This window comes from Carassius carassius, chromosome 43 (assembly GCF_963082965.1).
Source record: "Carassius carassius chromosome 43, fCarCar2.1, whole genome shotgun sequence".
NCBI lineage: Eukaryota > Metazoa > Chordata > Actinopteri > Cypriniformes > Cyprinidae > Carassius > Carassius carassius.
The window spans coordinates 1,529,807-1,551,469 of NC_081797.1; the positions used below are offsets into that span (position 1 = coordinate 1,529,807).

General features: G+C 35.1%; 1 protein-coding gene across 1 annotated transcript in view; it reads right to left on the reverse strand.

The window, feature by feature from the left end:
* Window positions 1-1,696: 1,696 nt before the first annotated feature.
* The window catches only part of myo9ab (myosin IXAb), a 97,877-nt gene continuing 77,910 nt past the window's right edge, over window positions 1,697-21,663 (reverse strand). The window contains exons 26-45 of the mRNA XM_059535921.1: window positions 20,892-21,635; window positions 19,537-19,618; window positions 18,297-18,397; window positions 17,392-17,495; window positions 16,377-16,597; window positions 14,777-14,893; window positions 14,500-14,688; window positions 14,365-14,412; window positions 14,162-14,273; window positions 13,724-13,785; window positions 9,395-9,587; window positions 9,181-9,309; window positions 8,591-8,696; window positions 8,361-8,492; window positions 7,285-7,408; window positions 6,000-6,053; window positions 5,731-5,748; window positions 4,507-4,688; window positions 3,892-4,031; window positions 1,697-3,091 (exon numbers count right to left, since the gene is read on the reverse strand). Coding sequence (XP_059391904.1) covers window positions 2,670-3,091; window positions 3,892-4,031; window positions 4,507-4,688; window positions 5,731-5,748; window positions 6,000-6,053; window positions 7,285-7,408; window positions 8,361-8,492; window positions 8,591-8,696; window positions 9,181-9,309; window positions 9,395-9,587; window positions 13,724-13,785; window positions 14,162-14,273; window positions 14,365-14,412; window positions 14,500-14,688; window positions 14,777-14,893; window positions 16,377-16,597; window positions 17,392-17,495; window positions 18,297-18,397; window positions 19,537-19,618; window positions 20,892-21,635 — 3,280 coding nt within the window. The 3' untranslated portion in view covers window positions 1,697-2,669. The remainder of the gene's footprint in view (window positions 3,092-3,891; window positions 4,032-4,506; window positions 4,689-5,730; window positions 5,749-5,999; window positions 6,054-7,284; window positions 7,409-8,360; window positions 8,493-8,590; window positions 8,697-9,180; window positions 9,310-9,394; window positions 9,588-13,723; window positions 13,786-14,161; window positions 14,274-14,364; window positions 14,413-14,499; window positions 14,689-14,776; window positions 14,894-16,376; window positions 16,598-17,391; window positions 17,496-18,296; window positions 18,398-19,536; window positions 19,619-20,891; window positions 21,636-21,663) is intronic.

Genomic DNA, 21,663 nt, shown 5'->3' on the forward strand with positions numbered 1-21,663 from the left:
ATTACACAAATTGCACTGTTAACTGCGCTCACAAGAGCACAAACACAAACTCCAAAAGCACAAATCTGTTTGTAGAGACGGTCAGTCCATCAAAACACACAGAGCAGGATCATTCAACATAAAATAATCATCATATGCAAGATATTACATTACTCAAAATGCTGAAAATCATACTCTACACAAGTGCATGCGCACACGCTTTAATCGACGCAGAATTATGTGTCTTTGCATTTTGAAGAGCACACTTAAAGTTTATTACCATAACAGTCAGTTTTGCTTAGTTTTTTTTCTTTTTCAGTTCAACTCACATAGTGGAGTGACAGTTTAAATAGAATTAAGATTCGTTAGTTAACCTGCCAACATGTTTATTGCTAACTACCTAAATCTGGTTTAACAAGTAAACAATTGACAGCAACTCATCCGATTATTGAAGCCCATTTCCACCATGTCTTAATTATGACATCGTTAGAATAATTATGAATTTAAGTCAAAATGATCATAAACCAAATCGAAATTATGACATAAAAAGCCATAGTTATAAGATCATTAGAAATTATTACCTTAAGTTAAAATTGTCATACTAAATCAATTATGAGATTAAAAACTTATATATTTTTCTTATCTCAGTTTTGACTTTTTATAAGTCCAATTTAGTATGTGTCAGCTTTTAAAGTCAGTTTCGACATGTTATAAAATTAAACTTTTAAAGCCATAAGTTCAACTTTTATCTCATAATTATGAATTTTAATTTTAAAGTCATAATTTTTACCTTTTTTTCGATTTAAACTTTTTAAGTCATAATTTTGACTTGGTACGTCATAATTGAGTCACAATTTCGGCTTTTATAGTTATGAATTAGCCCAGTATAAAATAATTTCAACTTTATTTTTAATTTCAACTTTTAAAGTCATAATTACAACTTAATATTCTTACGAAGTACAAGTCAATTTCAACTTTTTCATTTGACTCACTAAAGCATATTATTTTCTTTTCTTTATTTCTTTATTTTTAATGAGTTTTGAAGCCACAGTAAAAAGTTCCAGTGACTTTACTCATGCATGGCAAAATTTCACAGACGAAATCCAGTCATTTCAATAGAAGGAATGGATTGTGACCTTTTCCACACAATATTCCACATACATCTTAATGCATGTTAAATATGTTAGGGACTGCATTAATTTTTGCGTTTTTGCACAGAGTATGTTTCCGGCCTTAAACGTGGTATTAAATACAGTAGCTGTAAAATAGAAACTTTGATAATAGTGTGGCATGCTACAGTGATTACATTCACTTATGCAGGACGCAACAAACAACCGTTTCCTTCTTACTTCACCTGTTTTTGAGCATTAGTGGACTTAAAGTTCAGGACAGTACCCAAGTATACTCATCAGTAACATAAAAACATAGCTTAATGTCTCTTGTGATATTGCACCATGGTGATGGTTTCTTGCAATAGGCTATGACTGATATGACATAGATATAGACATAGATATCTGTAACAGCACATCGAAAAGAGTAAACCGCTTCTGGAGACACATTCCCTGCACATAAACAGCAATGTTGACTGCGTAAACGTACTATATAGTTAAGTTTTGAGCTTTTTGCCGTTACATGTCCTTGTTTTTAGTTAACTTTACATGTTAATCTACTAATGAGAGTTTAAAGGGTAAAAATCCACAGCAGAGGATGTTCGTGATGAATCAGCTCTAAATTAAATCCAAGTTTTTAAACATAAAGGATGTTATGGCAAACTAAACAAGTGACTCCAGATGGCACAATGAAACACCAGAAATATTCATACACTTGAAATTCACAATAAAATATCAGCATGTGTAAAACACAATATACTTAAAAAAAACAATTCACCAAAAAAACTAAATATATTTTCAAGTCCTGATTTGGTTGCACATAACACTGATGTAAAAAAAAAAAAAAGATGGCGAGTAAAACTACAGAGAAACACACATCTGATCTGACTTTTCATCCCTTATCATCCTTTTTCTTTTTCATCTGAATGGAAAACGTGTTCCTGAAACCAAAAAAGCCAAAAACGTGAGTTAAAGCACATGCACGGGTCAGATTTCACCGATTTTGCATAGAAAACCAAGATTTGTTTGCATTATGCAAAAATGCGATGAAATTAGACCCAAATTGTGTGCGTTTTTGTCAGACCCATAAGAAACACACACACACACACACCAGATTCACACGCTCTAGTTTTCAATCTGCAACACAAAGAGAAATTATTTTCACATGGTTCAACCAGCAGCACAGGGATTTCAGCTATTTACATGATTCGTTCCACCCTTATCAATAATATAATATTATTTTACATATTTAGCACTTTATCAAAGGTTTTAATCGTAGAGTGAAAACAATATGGTAGCAATACGGCATGCAGTCAGTTGAAGTGGCTTGACTTCTCATTGGCTCAGTTCTGTAAACATGAAAATGGACATTAAAAATCACTCTTTCCCTGTTCAGCTATTCTTGTTGTGAAAACAGACCGGTCCAGCAGGTCAGTAGGTCATCATTTTTAATACCTTCCTCACATTTAGTTCACTGGAAGGCCGAGCAATTGAAGGCTGGTTTCCAAGCATTTTCTCGTTCAGGACATCCATTGGTGTTTCTGCGTTACCAGCTCTGGCTAATGTTGGACACCTTCGTCGTCACACCATAAATTCGTTACTCCCATACAGCACCAAAGGCTGAGAAGATCCGAAGTCACGCTCTCGTCTCCGGCCGCCGCTGCCGGCTTCTCCCGGCTCGCGGGGCTTCGGAGGACAGCTTCGGTTCCCTCTGGGCCGGGGAGGGGTTTTCTCGGAGCTGGAGGCACATCGAGTGGTCAGGGAAGCCCGTTCGGAGCCCTCCTGGTCGGGGAGGATGTGCAAGTCCCCTGGAGAGGTGGATGAAAACAGCGGCCCGGAAGAGGACGAGCGAAAGCGATAGTGAGGTGTGGACGACACAGAGGACAGCGAGGCTACGGCCGAGTCCACCGAGTCCAGAGATTCAGGCTGACGGCGTAAACCACGCCTGCTTTTGAACTCGGACTTCCTCCAGCGTGTCGCTGATGACGCACCGGGGCTCTTTTCTGAAAATAGACATTTGACATTTCAAATCAAATGTCTCTCAATGTTTCTTTACTTAACATCCTAATGATTTTTGGCATAAAAGTCAAAATTATAATTTTGACCCGTATTATGTATTTTTGGGCTGTTGCTACAAATAGACCCCAGAGACTTCACATGTGAATATATTTTTAATGAAACCTGAGAGGCTTTTGTCCAGGTAACCGAAACTCAAGAGGATCCAAAAAGTTCATAGATTGCATAAAATGAATCCATATGGAGCGAGCGGTTTAATGCAAACCTTGTAAAGGGATACAATCACTTTCAGGAGACATAAACAGTGGACTTTTATACAATGTGTGCCATTGTAAAGACTATGTTTATACCTCACATCCTCTCTTTCATCCTAAATTAAATATAGTGTCTTACCTTAACAAGGTCTGTAAAGCGATTGAATGTTTTTTTTAACTTTGTATAACGTGTTGTCTTTCTTCATGTCTTCCAGAGCCCTGTATAAACAGCTCATTGGTCTAAGTTTCCATTCTGCACATTACTCAACAAAGTCGAGTGTGATTCATATGGGTTTATTTTATGGCCCCTTTATGATTTTTTTTTGGATCTTTACGATTTTGGTTGCCTGAGCTTTCAATGGAGGAACAGACAACTGTCAGGTTTTGTTATAAAATGTCTTCATATGAAGACTTACTAAAGTCTTATGAGTTTTGGGCCGCCATGAAGGGCGAGTAAATGATAATACAATTTTCCTTTCTGGGTGAACTCTCTCTTTAAAACTACTTCTTGCAAACAAACTAGCCGTGGTTACCCCATTGATCGGACGCGGCACCTTCCGACTCCATCAGGTTTTCCGAGCTGTCTGCTGTTCCGATCGATGCTTCCGACTCCAGCATCTCGTCATCGGACGCTCTGGGATCCAAAGCCAGCATCTCAAAGGTCAGTTCTTCCCTAAACCGAAGCGATAACAAAAGACATTAAGACCATAAATGTGACCCTGGACCACAAAATCTGTCATTCATCTGTCAAATTTAGATTTATGCATCATCTCAAAGCTGAATAAATCATCTTTTCATTGATGTGTGGTTTGTTCGGAGGACAATATTTGTCTGAGATACAACTATTATAAATCTGGAATCTGAGGGAGCAAAAAATATTGAGAAAATAATTTTTAAAGTTGTCCAAATGAATTCTAAGCAATGCATATTACTAATCAAAAATTACGTTTTAATATATTAATACAAAATATCTTCATGGAACATGATCTTTACGTGATATCCTAATGATTTTTGGCATGAAAGAAAAATGGATTTTGACCCATACAATGTATTGTTGGCTATTGCTACAAATAACCTGTGTGACTTCTGACTGCTTTTGTGCTCCAGGGTCACAAATGATACTCATGACACTGAAAGTGTTCACTAACTTCTCTTTCTGCAGGTTTTCTATCTGCTGAGTCAAAACGTTCTCCTCCTGCTGCATGGCTGCTTGCTGCTGCTCACTCAGCCCTGGCTCCGCCCCCTCCTCGTCTGGCTCCGCCCTCTCGGCCCGAGGGCTCAGCGGAGGCGAGGGCGTGTGGAGGCCACTTTTGCGTAAACGTGTCTTACCCTGGAGAACATAAACGAGTCTTTAATGAGTAAACCTGGAGTCATGCTGGACTTGGATTAAATTACTGCAACATACAAGTCTGGAATACGTTTTTTTTGTTGTATCTGTTTATGCTGATCAAGGCTGCATTTAGTTGATTCAGTAAAAACATTAACATATTACAACAATACTGTTGTATTTTTAATCAAATAAATGCATTAAAAGAGAGAGACCTTTACAAAACCGCAAACAATTAAAACCATAATTATTTCAAACTTTTGACTGGAAGTGTATAACAAAACAGGATATATATATATATACATATAATTTATAATTATAGCCTAAATTCAGATGAAATGTGATTGTTTACAAAAAATCATAACAAAATGAGCTTAAGCTATCAGTATGACATTAAATAAACCAAAAATAGACAATTGAAAAAAAAAGTTTCTATAATTTATTTATAATTAAATAAATAATAAAAATCTGTGTTTATATTAAAGATATATTTATAACCTAAATTAAATGATCACATATGTATTGTTGAAATAAAAACATTCACGTTACAGATAATAAGTTAAGCTAAGATTAAATAAACCAAAATAAGTGAAAAAATATAATGAAATCTAAATTTTCAGATGTTAAAAATTTGAGTTTATCATTCGTAAAAACTAAAGCTTTTTTTATCAAAGTGAAAGGCATTGTTGGTAATTTGGGATTACTATTTATTATTACAGTTAAATTAAAAATATATATACAAATGTTTAAATGTTCGCATACTTAAATAGTTGTTTAAATATAATTCATATTTGACTGCCAGGTTAAATTGGTCTACTCTAGACCGTTAAAGATTATAAAATTATAAATAAATAAATATATATATGTGTCTGTGTGTGTGTGTGTGTAAACTTGTTTAAATAAAAGCTCAGATTTATATAAAACACATAATTGTTTCTGGCTTGTGCGTGCATGTGAATGAATAAAGCACAAAGTCTAGCACGACTGCAGCTTAACAGGTGAAAGACAGACAAAGACACACACACACACACACACTGAGCTTTACCTTCTTCACTGCGTTTGGCTGTGTGTAATAACGCAGCGAGAAGCGAATGCAGGAGAAATAAAAGAAGAGGAAGTGTTAGTGACAGCAGCACGCTGCATGCGCAGTTAACACAAGACAAACGACCAAAATAAACATCAGGCCGCTCCTCACAACCAATCACACGACAGCATTTGTGTGTTAGCTGGAACATCCTCAACAGAGCAAATAAACACGGATGGCCAACGACGCTGCACTGACACTGGGACGGACACGCACTCGAGGATACATACCGCAGGGGCACTTCTGGAAATGCCAATAAACCTAACCGCAATTAATACTGGTTTCTGGAAGAGGAGGATGGGAGAAGAGGACAGGGAAGGAGTGAAGGGAAGAAAACAGGATTAGAGGAACGTCTGGCCGGAAACAGAACGGGACGTGAAGATGTGTCACACTTTCCATGAATGACTTGGAAAAAGACTTGAAAAGGTCAAATTTATGATAGCTATTTTTTAGAATATAAAGTTTGCAAATTTTTGAACCATGCATCCCAGAATTTGGGACATGACTGATTACGGCTTAAAACACTGATTCGTCTGATTTGATTTGAGTAATTAACATTAAACATAAAAATAAAGAAAAAATAATTATATATATATATATATATATCTATATATATATATATTTTTTTAATTACAAATGAAGCCTAAATTAAGATATCAAATAGGATATTGATTTAGAAATAATATAGATTTTTTAAAAACATTAATACGATAACGAAATAAGATTATAAAAGATTAATTATAAAATGTAAAACAAATATACATATAATTTATATTAAAAAAAGATTTCTTTATAGCTTAACTTAAGCTGTCAAACGTGAATGCTTAAAAAACAAATAAACATTACAAATTAATTAAAATTTTACAAATAAACAAAAAATAAAATAAAAAAATTGATTGCAGAATTAGCCTAAATTAAGATATCAATGTAACATTAACAAAAATCAACTCACAATAATTACATTTATAATATTTGTACATTTCATTATAATGTATGTAAATATTAATATGTATACATATATATATATATATATATATATAGCCTAAAATAAATAAGCTATTAATTGTGGATGTTAAAAAAATAAAAACACAAATTTAGCATAGATTCAGTTATCATTAAATAATTAACATTAAATAAACAAAAATAACCGTGTTTAATACAGTGTTTATATATATTTATGGACTAAATTAAGCTATCAAATGTGAACGGTTAAAATAAACATATCAACATTACAGATCAGTGTAACATTAAATAAGAAAATAAATACATAATAATAATAATATATATCAAACCATCAAATGTGAATGGTTGACAAAATCATCAAGTTGGCTCATCTTTTAACTAAAATACTCCACAGCTGTCAGTAGAAGGGGAACAGGGGATTTGTGCCTCTATATTTCTCGGGACACTTTAGTTTGCAGCTCATTGATGGAAAGTGGGGCTTGACAAAGGGGGCGGGGTCAATGAGTGGAGGTCAAGGGTCAGTCTGGGCTCTGAGAGGGTCGTATCACTCACCATGGACCTCCGGATGTGTGTCAGGCGACTCTTGGCTTTGTTCTCAGCAAACTCCAGTGTGTTGATGTCCTTCAGACGAGCTTTATATTTCCTCATCTGCTCACAGATGATCAGCTCCACACACCTGAGGAGAGAAAGTTAAAACACACGGATTCACAATTGTATTGAACATGCTGAATAACCATAAGGGTAACTTGTATTAATTGTTGCATGCGGTTTTACAAAAAAATAAAAAAAAACATTAAATAGAAGACAATATATAATGGAAGCTTATTTCAGCCAAGGAAAAGAAATATAAGGTTTTTTATAATTTTTCTCATAATTTCGCACAGCTTATATCTAGCATTTGGAAGATTTTTCTCTCTATTTTGTCTCTGAATTTTTAGTTTACTTGCAATGTTGAGTCCTTCTCACAAATAATAAAAAGAAATTCTGCACGATCTTGAGTTTGTCTCGCATATTTGACTATTTTTCTCAGAATTCTGAGTTTATGTCTTACAACCCTTTACAGAGTTTTTACGGAGTTTATTTCTAACAATTGTAACTGTTTTCACAGAATTACGAGTTACCTTCTCACAATTTTGATCTTTTTCTTCCTCAGAATTCTGAGTTTACTTCTCACAAATTAAAAAATAAAATTCTGCAGAATTCAGAATTTGACTCAGATCTTTGACTATTTTTCTCAGAATTCTGAGTTTATTTGCAATGTTGACTTTTTTTTTATCCCGAGTTCACTTCTCACAATTTTTTATGGAGTTTATTCAATAACAATTGTTACTTTATATATATAGTTTCCTTCTCAACATTTGACCTTTTTTCTCTCAATTCTGACTTAGATTTTTCTCAGAATTCTGAGTCTACTTAAGACAATAAAAAAAATAAAAACCTGCATAATTCTGAGTTTACATCTCTCAATTCTTTTTTCTTGGAATGGAGTTTGGAGCTCACAATGCAGCTTTTTTTCTGCCACAGAATAAAATATCTATATTGAATTTTTAGATTTTTTTGCATGGCTGAAATCCGCTTCCCTGGTATGCGGTTCACTGCTATTGTGTTGGGTGTGTAGCGTGTCTTACGCGGTGGTCTTGCTGATGTCGCGGACGCTCTGTAGCGGGTCGGTGGTGTCGGGACAGCGCAGTATGCAGGGTGCAAACACGATGGCCAGTGCGTTTGCAGACATGCGGTTCGTCTCCTCCTGGAATGAGATCCTGAAACAACACAACATAAACTTGACCATGCTCACATTACTACAGCTTTCATCTGTTGCAGCAGGCATTGAGCAGAAGCATCCGGGCTATCGTCTCACCGGACCAGGTGGAAGATGAGTCTCTCTAGTGTGCTCAGATGAGTTCGGCTGAGCTGATCGATGACCGAATACACCCCCTGAACCACCTCACGCTTATCCTGCAGACCTACACCAGCCAAAAACACAACACAACCTACATTACATCCACGCAAACCAGCCCAAATATGAGTATTTTGCAGAAAATAGTACGAGTTTTGAATTCAACAATCTTCTTAAAGGGATAGGTGACGGTAGCCATTGACTTCCATAATATTTTTTCCATAACTTATGAGTCAATGGCTACCGCCAGCTGATTGGCTACAAACATTCTTCATAATATCTGCTTTTGTTTTTAGCAGAAGAAAGAAACTCATACGTGTTTGGAAAAACATGAGGGATTTTATCCAATAGATTCTCACCAATGGGGATTTAAGATAAGCTGGAGTTTATTCCAAATTATTTAGGATGATTTAAAATTTTTAAGATTGTTTTCGAGATTTTTAGTTTTTCTGAAAAAACAAGAACACTCCTAAGTGTTTTCGGGGACGTGTATGAATGTATGCAAATAAGCGGTTTTATTCCAAAAAACATTTAATAAATCACGCTCTTACCCATAGCCCTGAGAAACTCCTCGTAGAGTTCAAAGGTCATGAGGGGGTTGGGAAGGTCACGCAGCCACTGCTTCAGCACACTGGCGATCACATGGATGTTGTAGTCGTCGAGATTCACACTGTTCGCATCTGCGTCGAAAGCAAACATGTGGCGCTGTCAGAGAGAGCTGCTGCCTGAATGAATGTGGTGATGATGAACAGACATGCAGCTCACCGGTGTCCAGCCCCTGCTTGAGTTCTCTGATTTTATTGGTGGATCCAGACTTCCTGTAGATGCCCTCGGTGTACAGACCGTGCATCTCGATGTAGTTGATCAGCTTCTCCACCACCAGCGGGATGGCTCTCTCATCGCTCGTTAAACGAGACAACTCTACTCCAAACTGCCGTGAAGACAGCTCGGGGTCAAACTGAGCACACACATACACAGAGACATACAGTCATGGCCAAATGGTTTGGCAGTGAATGTGACTTTTGGGTTTTGCAAAGTTTGCTGCTCAGATGCATTGTAAATAATTGCTAAAAGCATCATTGGCCAAAATAAATACATTTCCTTAACACAAAATGACCAGCTAACGTTAACTGACTAATCATTTCAGCTGCACATGTGAAAGTGTGAATGAGTACTAGTCAGGTGAAATCACTGTCATACTAATTGGACTGCAAGAGCAGACTGATTGCTATAAGAGGAGGGAAGAATAGATCGATATCAGTCGGGATTTGGCCCAGAAGCTAATAATGTCATATGTACATATTACCAATGGTCAACACTCTAAATACAGACTTATTATATATTTTTGCCAAAATAAAAGCCTTTAAAATTTATGATATGCTTATCATTGTTTTTCAGTATAGCATAGGAACGTGGAAAAATATTCTACACATACTGAAGCAGCAAACTTTGCAAAACACAACATTTATGTCACTGCCAAAACTTTTGGCCAGGACTGTACACAAATGAAGCACGTGAAAAAATGACAACTGTGATGAAGTTTGAAGCACAAAGATGATTCACATACAACCAGTGGCGAGGTCAGAAATTTTAAACTGAGTGGACCTTGGTGGAATAGGGTGGACCTCAATGACTACTCTCAAATTACACAAATTTTACAATATGGGATAAAATCACTATACAGTTCAGATAAGTTAAATGTGATTGATTGTTAGCATACAAATTCATGAATATACAACAAAATACATTTATAACAAGCAGCTACAATGCCTATCGCAAGGAAGACAAATATAGATATTGTACTGCTCATATGACCACTGTAGCAAGACATCAGTGTTCAGTAATTGTGTTCATTTTAAACTGGAATAACCTGGTTCACTAACTTACTGTGCCACGGCCAAATTTCTGACAGCATTATACTTTGAGAGCGAACAGATGTTGCTTACATTCAGGGGCGTAACCATCTTTTCAAACGCGAGGGGGACAGAAATTACATATATATATATAAAACATTACAATATAACATTTCTGTAATCTATATAGCCTACCAGTCAACAGTTTTTGAAGAGTACGATTTTTAATGTTTTTATAGAAGCCTCATCTGCTCACCAAGCCTGCATTTATTTGATCCGAAGTACAGCTAAAAAAAAGGTAGTAATGTGAAATATTTTTACTATTTAAAATAACTTTTCTATTCGAATATATTTTAAAATTAAATTTTTCCTGTGATCAAAGGTGAATTTTCAGCATCATTCCTCCAGTTTTCAGTGTCACATCCTTCAGAAATCAAATCATTCTAATATGCTGATTATCAATATTTAAAACAGTTTGAGTACATTTTTTTTCAGTGTTCTTTGATGAATAGAAGGATCCAAAGATCGGCATTTATGTGAAATAAAAAGACTTTGCAACATTATACAGTATATCATTCAAAATCTTAGAGTCAGCATAATTTATATTTTTTGAAAAAAATAAATTATAGAAATGAATACTTTTATTTAGGAAGGATTTTTTAAATTGATCAAAAGTGATGATAAAGACATCATTTTACAAAATTTATATATTTCAGATAAATGCTGTTCTTCTGAACTTTCTATTCATCAAAGAAACCTAAAAAAAAATCTACTCAGCTGTTTTCAACATTATCATTATTATTATTATTATTATTTTATTTATTTGAGTAGCAAATCAGAATATCAGAATTATTTCTGAAGGATCGTGTTACTGGAGTAATGATGCTAAAAAAAATCAGCTTTGAAATCTCAATAAATTACATTTTGAAATATATTCAAATAGAAAACAGTTATTTTAAATAATCTAGTAAAAATATTTCAAAACTTTACTGTTTTGCTGTACTTTTGATCAAATAAATACAGGCTTGGTGAACAGAATAGACTTGACCGGTAGTGGATATACGCATTAATAATTGGCTTAGAAATCTATAACTACTGGACAATAACAAATAATAATGTTTTTTTTATATACTACAAACACTTTTTTTCACATAAGTTATAATAGTTTCTATACTGTAATAAATGCTATGTCAATTAGCACTGCATTGTTCATATAATTTATCAACTGCTGGAGATATTGTTGCAATCGTATGTTAAATGTCTTCGTGTTTCCAAAAGTGTCTGTTTTTCTGTGAAAACAACTGTTTTCATACAGCGATAGCTGGACGCTGTTGTCCATATTAGGAGTTTCCTGTTATGGCTTCGAGTATGAATGAAACACACTGCAGGAGAGTTTAGCTCTCCGTGGTGTTCATATCACCTTCTGGGTCCGAATAAAATATCAGGTCATGCGCAGACTATCCTGTCTCTTTGAGTTTAAATCTATATTTATTCATACCAGCTCTCGAAAACCTCGCGAACACATTTGACTGAAAAGGTGCGGGGGACGAATTTCCATGATATTGTGTCATTAAAATGACGACACATCTTGCAGTACACGTCATCGTCTTTTATGCTGTACTCTAGAAATGGGAACTTTGTGTACCACTTAGCAGCAAAATGACTAGACTTGCCGTTTATTTTGCGTGAAAACTGGCGTAAATGCAATATTACTCCGTAAATGGGGCAGAGCAGGTGGTTCATAAAGTGTGGATAAATCAGCTGGTATATTGCTTTTCTCGACGATTAGCACGGGTTGATGTTGATGTGTCAGGTTATGTTCTTGTTTTTTTATATATATTTAATTAAAGATGTCTGTTTCGACATGCTCGTCTTGTGTCATGCGTGTTAAAAGTTTACTTCACTAGCAGACGTAAACTCATCTTCCCACCCCCCACAATACGCGATTGGCTAAACAGTACTAATAAGCTCATTGATTGGCTGTTGCAGTAAGGCAATTATATGAAAAGGTTTTCTCTCTACAGTAGTTATTTTTCATGAAACGTCTTGTACGTGTTTAAGTGTTCAGTATGTCACATATGCATAATTTTTTTTCTGCTTTCCCACATTAATTTTTTTTTTTGTCTGTACTGATTGGGTGGGGCAGCAGTCAGTTTGAGTGGGCCAGTGCCACCCTGGCCCTTATGTAGCCTCGCCCCTGCATACAACTGGTCAATGCACAGAAATATCATTTATTATATTAGAGAGAACACCCTAGGACTGCACGATAAATCAAAATGAAATTGCAGTTGATGTTGTGATCGTCATGCATATCTTTCAGTTAAACAGGGTGCACTGAATCTTCATCCGAAGGCCAGATGGCGCTCTCGAGCAAAAACTCGAACAAATACACCCTGCAGAACAAATCCAGGAAATCCCTACAGCAGAAGCTGAACAAACAGAAGATTTAACTGGTTTCATTGATTCAACATGACTTATAAATACACGACTACGACAACATATGGTTTATCGGAGTTCTTATGATCATATTTTTTATTATAATCAAGTATATTTATAATGCAATGCCTTTATCACTGACAAAATGCGCATGACAAACACATTCGATTTATCGTGCAGCCCTACCAAATATATATCAACTGCATAGCAACACCCTAGCAATGACCTTCAACACCTGAACATATTATATATATATATATAGTATATAATATATAGTATACACATAGATATATAGTAGTTTGACATGAGTGAACAGAAAATCAGCTACTGCGGGGAAAGTACATAATCCAAAATATTCTAAACAAATAAAAAAAACTCAGATATAGTAAATTATATAGTTTCGCAAAAAAGTGGCTCGCTATTATATATATATATATATATATATATATATATATATATTAAATACAGATTTTTAAAAATCATAAATTCCAAGATATATATACAGTAAGTCATAAAACTGCCAAAAAATGCCAAGATATTAATTTTTGGCCATATCGTCCAGCCCTATTGTACAGCTTACAAAACCATCCAACTAAAAACTTCAAAATGACTTCAAACACAAAACCTTTTCAATCTACTACAGGCTCTCTGAAGCCCACACCAGGGTTTGTCTTGACTGTAATGAAGGTTTGAGGCACAAAGACTCTGTGATTCAAACATGAGTCCTACACAACTGATGATCATTCGTCATATGAGTGAGAGAAAACTCAGACACAGTAAGGGTATTTTTTTAAAGAGTGCTTACCTTCTTACTGCATGTGGTGGTCATCCTCAAACAGCACTTCCTGTGACACGCATAGCGACAGACTGAAGAAAACCAGAAACAACAAGCACACGGTTAACGGCGGATCGGAGCACCAGCATCACGTTTCAGGAAAATGTGTCCATTATCGATCATGTCTAGATGAAAACGGATGACTTTACAGGAAGAAAATCAGATTACGCTGCTTTTAAGACTTCGTGACCCGGATCAAAATATGGAGAAAAAGAAACTAATAGAGAAACTCCAGACTATGATGACTGAACTGAGTCAAAACCAATATCATTTTAATGTGTTTTGTGAGAATTACAGTACTGCTGTAAATAAGAGAACAAAGTGTTTCTCTTGTTCGAGTCCCATTTTTATCTATTAGAGTTTAAACTTTTCCAAGGTGAGATATAAAAACGACAGAGCTGAACGCACGTTTGCAGACGCACGCTTTGTCCATCATCCAGATGAGAGAGGAACAGAACTCGCAGTAGGTCGGGATGCTGTACTGAGTGGATTTAAAGATGTGACCCATGTGCTCTTCCACCTGCAGAGGGCAGCAGAGTGCTGAAGATGTAATAGAGTCAACATAGAATTCATAAAGCATTTACACAAGTATAATGATCTAAATGACTGACGGTGTCCGATTCCTTTTTCCTCCTCTTCTTTCTCTCAGGTTTAGGAGCCTGAAAAAAAAAAAAACAACAACACTAATTCTCAAAAGAGTTTTGTAGGGCGATGCTTGTTTGCGGAGCGAGAGAGAGATGCTTTACCTTGCTGATGGTTCCATTCATTGGCTTGTACTCCGTCATGAACTCGTCGAGGAAGACTTTGAAGGTGTTGACCCAGACTTTAACGGGCGACTCGCTCCAGTCTCTCTGCTCCAGACGCATGTTCTTCTCTAAGATGTGTTCGAACAGAGCGTAGAGATCTTTATAACGAATACTCCTGCCATCATCCATCTGAGGGTGAGACACATTTTAGGGCGAGATTTTGAAGGCGAGAAGCTGCGTTGAAGTCACTGTATAATTCTGTATTTCAGAAACTCACGGCCAGAGCAGTCGAGTACGAGTTGAAGATGTTGAGGCGAAACTCTTTTAGGGCCTTCTTGAAAACCACATCCACAGGTGTGTCCTTCTGACTGGCTTCAGCGTCTAGATCGCTGATCTAAGAAACGTCAAGAGATTTTTAATATTTTGAATAATACAAAGATTCTTCCAATTTCAAATTATGCCTCCATTAAAGACATTTTACAGTGACGATTCTTATTAAATTGTGTAAAAGCTTTCTTGTGCAAACTGAAAGTGACATTTTCATGCAATAAATATTTTACGAATAATTTACACAGATTAACTTTTTTTTTAATTCTAGTCGTACAAAACCATTCTTCCGTAAATTGAATGTGACGGGCTACACAAGAAAGGTTTTACGAAAAATGTAAAGATAATTTTTTTAAATATTCAAACCAATATTTTTAATGTTCAATGTGCCGATTAATATTAGTCACACATTTTATCATTCTTAAAAATCGTTGCATTGAAGTTTTCTTACATAAGTTGTGCAAAACCATTCTTGCCTAAATAGAATGTGACATGCTCGAGACAATACTACTTACACAAATCATTCTTTTATATATAAAAAAATTAAATGCTGTGTAAAATTGTTCTTACAAAAATTGTTGTAAAAACCATACTTGCATAAATTGATTTTAATGCTATATTAATACGCAAAACTTTTAAGTAAATAGTAGTGACAATTGTAGTCCCACAAAAACATTCTGATGTAAATTTGTTGCGTAAAAATATTTAGTGAGCAGTCACATAAAATCATTCTAACGTAAATTTGTTACGTAAAACTATTATTTCGTAAGCATTCACAAAAAAAATAATATTTCAAATAAATGTTACAGTTTACAGAAGAATATTTTTACGAACAATAGTTTTGGGAATTAATTCCATTGTAAATTAAGTACATAGTAGTAACAATTATAGTTGCACAAAAACATTCTAACGTAAATTGTTGCGTAAAACTATTTAGTGAGCAGTCACATAAAATCATTCTAACGTAAATTTGTTGCATAAAATTTAGTGAAAATTTAACAGTTGCACAAATGTTTTTTTTTTGGTAAATTGTTGCATAAAAGTATTCTTTCAAAAAAAGTCTCATAAAACCATTCATATATAAACTGAATGCGACAATTTACCCAGAAATTAATTTGTAAAACCATTATAGTACAATTTACGCTATAATGATTCACAAAAAGCTATTCAGTTAAATATGGTGACAATTCTACAGTTGTACAAAAATATTCTAACGTCAACTTTTGCATAAAACTACTCTTTTCGCAAATTGTCACATAAAACTATTTCACAGAAATTAATTAGTAAAACTAATTCTTAACTATAGCGACGATTCTACACTTGCGGAAAAACATTTTAGATAATATAAAATAGTTGAATAAAACAATTTTTACGTAAATCGTCAGAAAAAAACCTATACTGAATGCAACAGATTACACAATGTTTAGTAAACATTTTACACTAAGTTTCTTGAATGAGTTAACTATACATTCTAATCAATTTCTGAACATGTTTACATGACTAAACCTAAAGACTTTGATATAAAGGAATAAACGAGGAAACGCACGCACCTTCTTCATGAGGAAGTCGTTCATGCTGCGATAGTCTGCAGTGCTGGTGAGGATGTGCAGCGAGTCGTTCTGCCAGGCGGACGATTCTAGAGACACGCTACTGATCTTCACACTGCGTCTCCTCTTCATCGACATCATGCTCATCATCGGCTCACGGTTCTCCTTGCTGTCGCGTCCCAGCTCCGACAGGCCGGCCTGCTCTCGGCTTCCCCGAGGATAGTCTGCGAGAGAGAAAACATTGTAGACCGGGTCAGTGATGCCAGCTAATTTTCAGAAGAAGTTGCTAAAGGAAGGGTAATTTGTTGCTAAAAGTTGCACGATGACGTTACGATGTCTCTGCGCGAAATTGTGTCACGACATCAAATCTCCGCAAAACATATATTTTAGATACGTTAATTTAGATATGTTCATAAAATAATGTAAATGAATAATATAACATTAAAAAGTAAATAACTATTTTAAAAATCATTACATTTTTTTGAAACGTACGCATTTTGAACGATTAAAATTTAAGTATTTTTTATTAGCTAATAAATAAGTAAAACTACACATTCTTGTGTGCTACACTCTAAGAAAAGTGTGTAAAAAATATGGCAAAATCTGCTATGTTAATATGAAGGAATTTACTGTATTGATTTTTTTTACCTGCATTTTTAATTACGCATTGTATTTTGTGTTTTCGGGTTAATGCAGATAATGGATAACAGATGATGTCTTGGAAGATTACTAGTACCTTTTCATTCTTTTTTTAAATATTTTTCTTATAGTGTACGAACTGTTGTTCCTGTGGCTCACTGGTAGAGCAGCGCAAAAGGTTGTGGGTTCGATTCCCAGGGAACAGATGTAAGGTAAAAAAAAAAAAAGTGTAGCCTGAATGCAAAAAAAAAAAAGCTTATTTTGTTGCTAGGTGCTTTTGAAAGAAAAAGTTGCTAACTTTAGCAACAAACTGCTAAGTTGGCAACACGGGACCGGGCTCATATGGAGATGAGGAACAAATGAGAGAAAATTGACACACCGTTCCTCGCGTCGTTGAGCTCTGAATCTGCGGAGCGCCCCCTGGTGGACATCTTCTTATCTCCATGTTTGCTCTTACTCCAGAACCGCATTTTACCTCTGACCCTAAAAATGGATTAAAAGATTATGAGACACTGGACCACAAAACCCGTCATAAGGGTCGATTTTTATAAATTGAGATTTGCACAGCTGAATAAAGTATAATAATCTCTCCATTGATGTGTGGTTTGTTCGGAGGACAATATTTGTCTGAGACTCAACTGTTTGAAAATCCAGAATCTGAGGGAGCAAAAAAATCTAAATATTGAGAAAATCATCGTTAAAGTTGTTCAAATTAAGTTCTTAGTAATGCATATTATTAATTAAAAATTAGGTTTTGATATATTTATAGCAGTAAATTTACTAAATATCTTCATGGAACATGATCTTTACCTAATATCCTAATGATTTTTGGCATAAAAGAAAAATGGATAATTTTGCCCCATACAATGTATTGTTGTCTACTGCTACAAATATACCCCAGAGACTCAAGACAAGATATTTTCATGCACTTATGGATAATTTACAAAAAGACAAGGAATATTAATAATGAAAGCAAATAGAATATGGCTGCATGATATAAAAAAAATATTAAAAATCTCTGTATATTTAATTCACTGCTGGTTATATGCTCTATATGATTGTGTATGTGACAAATAAAAATCATGAATCTTGAATCTATTGGGTTGACAAAAACACCAATTAAATAAATACTGTAATTTCTTAATTTCTTTCTTTTTAAATACCCTTTTCTTAACATGGCAGCCCGACTGTGCAATATGATGTGCAGTTTTCTTTCCATATAGTATGCAGTCCTAAAACAGTGTGCTTGTTTTGATCAGCCAATAGGAGAGAATCCCATCTGACCTGCTGTCGGTTTGTGAGATTGACTTCCTGAGCGAATCCATCTTCCCAAGGTCCCCGGACGACATGGTCTTCTGGATCCTCTTCTGCTCTTTCTGAGACGACTTGAGACGGGAAGCAAATCCAGAATCAGATGTTTAGTGAACTTTAAAACTACTCACAGACACTCATCACCCAAACTCATCTCACAGCTTCACATGCAGTTTGATTTCATTCAACTGAGCTGAAAACAAATGATCCTAGTCACTCTCAAATCTCTGAAAAATATAATGTGCAAATTCGTGATATCATATTTTATACTAAAAATATAATTAAAATATTCTATATAGATATAACATTACAGAAATTATGTACAGTAATATAGCTAATATTTTATAAATAAAAAACAATGCATATAAGTAGTAAATAAAGTACTAAAAATACTGGATTATTACTAAAAACACACACATAAATACACACACACACACACACACAAATAAACAGACACACACACGTTTAGATATACAGAAATAAAAAATATACAACAGCAAACATAAAATATAAAAATGTAATATAAATGAAAATAAAATCATAGTATAGTAATTCAAGTAATATATTTATTAATAGTAAATATAAAATACAAAAATGTAATATGAATAAAAATACAATTATAGTACAGTAATTAAAACATAACTAACTATGCTAATTATAGCAAAGTATTATAAAATGCAGTTTTATACACTAAAAAAAACTATTTTGAAATAATATATATAATAGACATACAGTAATATACATAGGATTAATTATAAATAAAAATATAAATAAAAATGTAACAAATAGTACAGTAATTAAATATATTACAATCATTTAGTTAAGTTTTAGAAAAGTTTACACTAAAACTAAAATAATATTTAGATATTCAGTAATATAGACAACATTTGTTATAAATATAAATAAATAAAAATGTAAAACAATTATAGTATAGTAACTAAAATAGTATAGTTATTAAATTATATAATAATAGAATTATAATAATTAATAAATGTATATAATACTTTATATATAATAATATATAATTAATAATAATCATAGTAACCCTATTTAAGTAAAGTATTTAAAATAGCATTTTCATACTAAAAACTTTAGTTTTTAAATAAATAAAAAAAACATTAATAAATATTTTAAAAGAAAGAATTTCAAAAAAAATGTAAAAAGAGAGAAATGCTTCTGCAATTACAAATTCTGAACAAATAAAGTTCCTCACCTCTCTGTGTTTAAACGATCTGAATTCTGCCTCTCTTTGGATCGCCAGTGATCGCTCCTGATTCACCAGGTCTTTATCAGACCTAAAAACACAAAGCAGACCGGATCGACCCACATGATCACAACCAAAAACACCTACAGATGTCTGGATGTCATTGCATTAGATGCTAAAGATCAAAAAAAGGGCAAACAAATCTGACCCGTACTGACAAAACGAGTCCGAATGAGCAAAATCACTGAGCAATGTTGCATATCTCCCTCCAATTCTATTTACTATATTATTCATCACAATAAAGCTTGAAAACTCCTAAAAAACTGTTTTCTTTTCATTATATTATTAAAAAACCCTTGTTGCATGCACTGCATTAAGCTAAGTGTGATTGTTAAAGCACTCTCATATCATCAGCTCTCTTGTTGGTTTTCTCTTGTCACTCCTGCTTAATGACTAAAATCTGTTTCTGAAACAGCAGAAACACACATCAAAACCACACGCTAATAACTTAGCCTTCACCTCAATTTCATAAAACACTTTTTGTAAAACACAACACACTATGTAACACACATAAATCTAACAGGAATTAATCTAATGCAAAGGTTTGCTTTTCAGACGCGTTTGTGAGGTTTTGAATGCAGTGCTTTATTTTGCAAGAGATGTATTTAGCATTTCATGTGTGCAATTATTGGATTTGTGTGTAAAGCTAAAAAAAAAAAAAAAAAAAAAAGTGGGCTTAATTAACACATTTTTCCGAAAACCTCAAATTTGTCCAAAACTGACATTTTCACTTCTTTTGCCTGTAGCTCAAAATCATCCTGTGTGCATTCGCACTCTTTTTGCAGCACGGGACACAAATGCATCGTCCTGCAGGATGATCTTGACTAGGGACGGTGAAAATCAATTAAAATATGTGACGATTGAAATCGGATGAGATCCAGTTGGAGCAGGCGTTTATATGAATGCATCTCTGAGAGAAACGCTTTTCTTTAGAAAGGTTTACATGGTATTTTCTTTTCATCTAGTCTCTGTATAATGCATATTACAGTAGTGTTTATTAGCGCAGCGCTGCTTTGTTTACAGTGAGAAAACACTGTATCTGCTGTCCCATGTGCGCCCCCTGCTGGCAGAGAGTGAAACTGCGTCTCATTCAAAGCTCTTTCAGATCTGTTATATGTAGTACAGATAACGAAAGTCAGACCATTCAGTTTTTGCTTCAAATTGTGAAATATTTTACAATCTAATTTAGACTAAAAACTGCTCATGCAGAAAGTACGCTGCATCTTTGTTTGAATGTTGAATAAAATGCAGTGGTCACCTCTCATTTGAAATGGAAAGAGTCCCTAATGCTGAGGTGAACTCACTTGGAGAAGGTCAGTCGGCTGCGAGAGAAGGCTTTCTCCTTCGTACTGACGCTCTGAGCAATAAACTTCTTCTGAACCTCCTTCTTGGGCTCTGGAGACGCTTCACGAACCGAGTCCCTCGAGTCCAGCTGGAGGGGTTTGGAAGACGACGACGTGATGGTTTGAGGCTCAGGAGGATCTGGAGAACACAGTCCATTCGATCTGTCGTCGGTTTCTCTGTGACTCTCGTCTGTGTCCATCGTCTCAGGAGTCTGCAGAGCTTGGAGGCTGCTGTGGTCCATCTCCATCTCCACCGCTGACTCCTTGTTCTCCAGAGCGTGTTTGGCCGGGCTGCTGTCCTCGTCTGCGATGTAGAAGAGAGGTTTAAGACTCGAGTTCGGATCGGGATCGGACGCCGCCGGTTCCTCGTCAGGAAGGCCGAGGAGCTCGAAGCCGTCTTGGCTCTCCGAGGGAAGATGTCTGGAGAGCGGGATCTGAGCGGGAAGCACGTCGTCCACTGAAGCCGAGCGCACTTTGAGCAGCTCTAAACTGAAGGTGGCTTGCTGGAGCTCCCGCTGCCTCCTGCTTTCACGTTTGGAGCGGCTCCTCAGCGTACTGTCGTCTACGCTTCTGGGAGCTTCTCCTTTCTCCTCTCGGACTTCGGTTGGGTTTTGCTGGGCGTGTAAACTTTTGCTCACAGTGTTGTTTGTGATGTTTTCACAGAGGCTTTTCTCTCCACGTCGCTGCTCTCGAAGAATGCGGCACCTTGGGAATAAACAACATATATTTATGA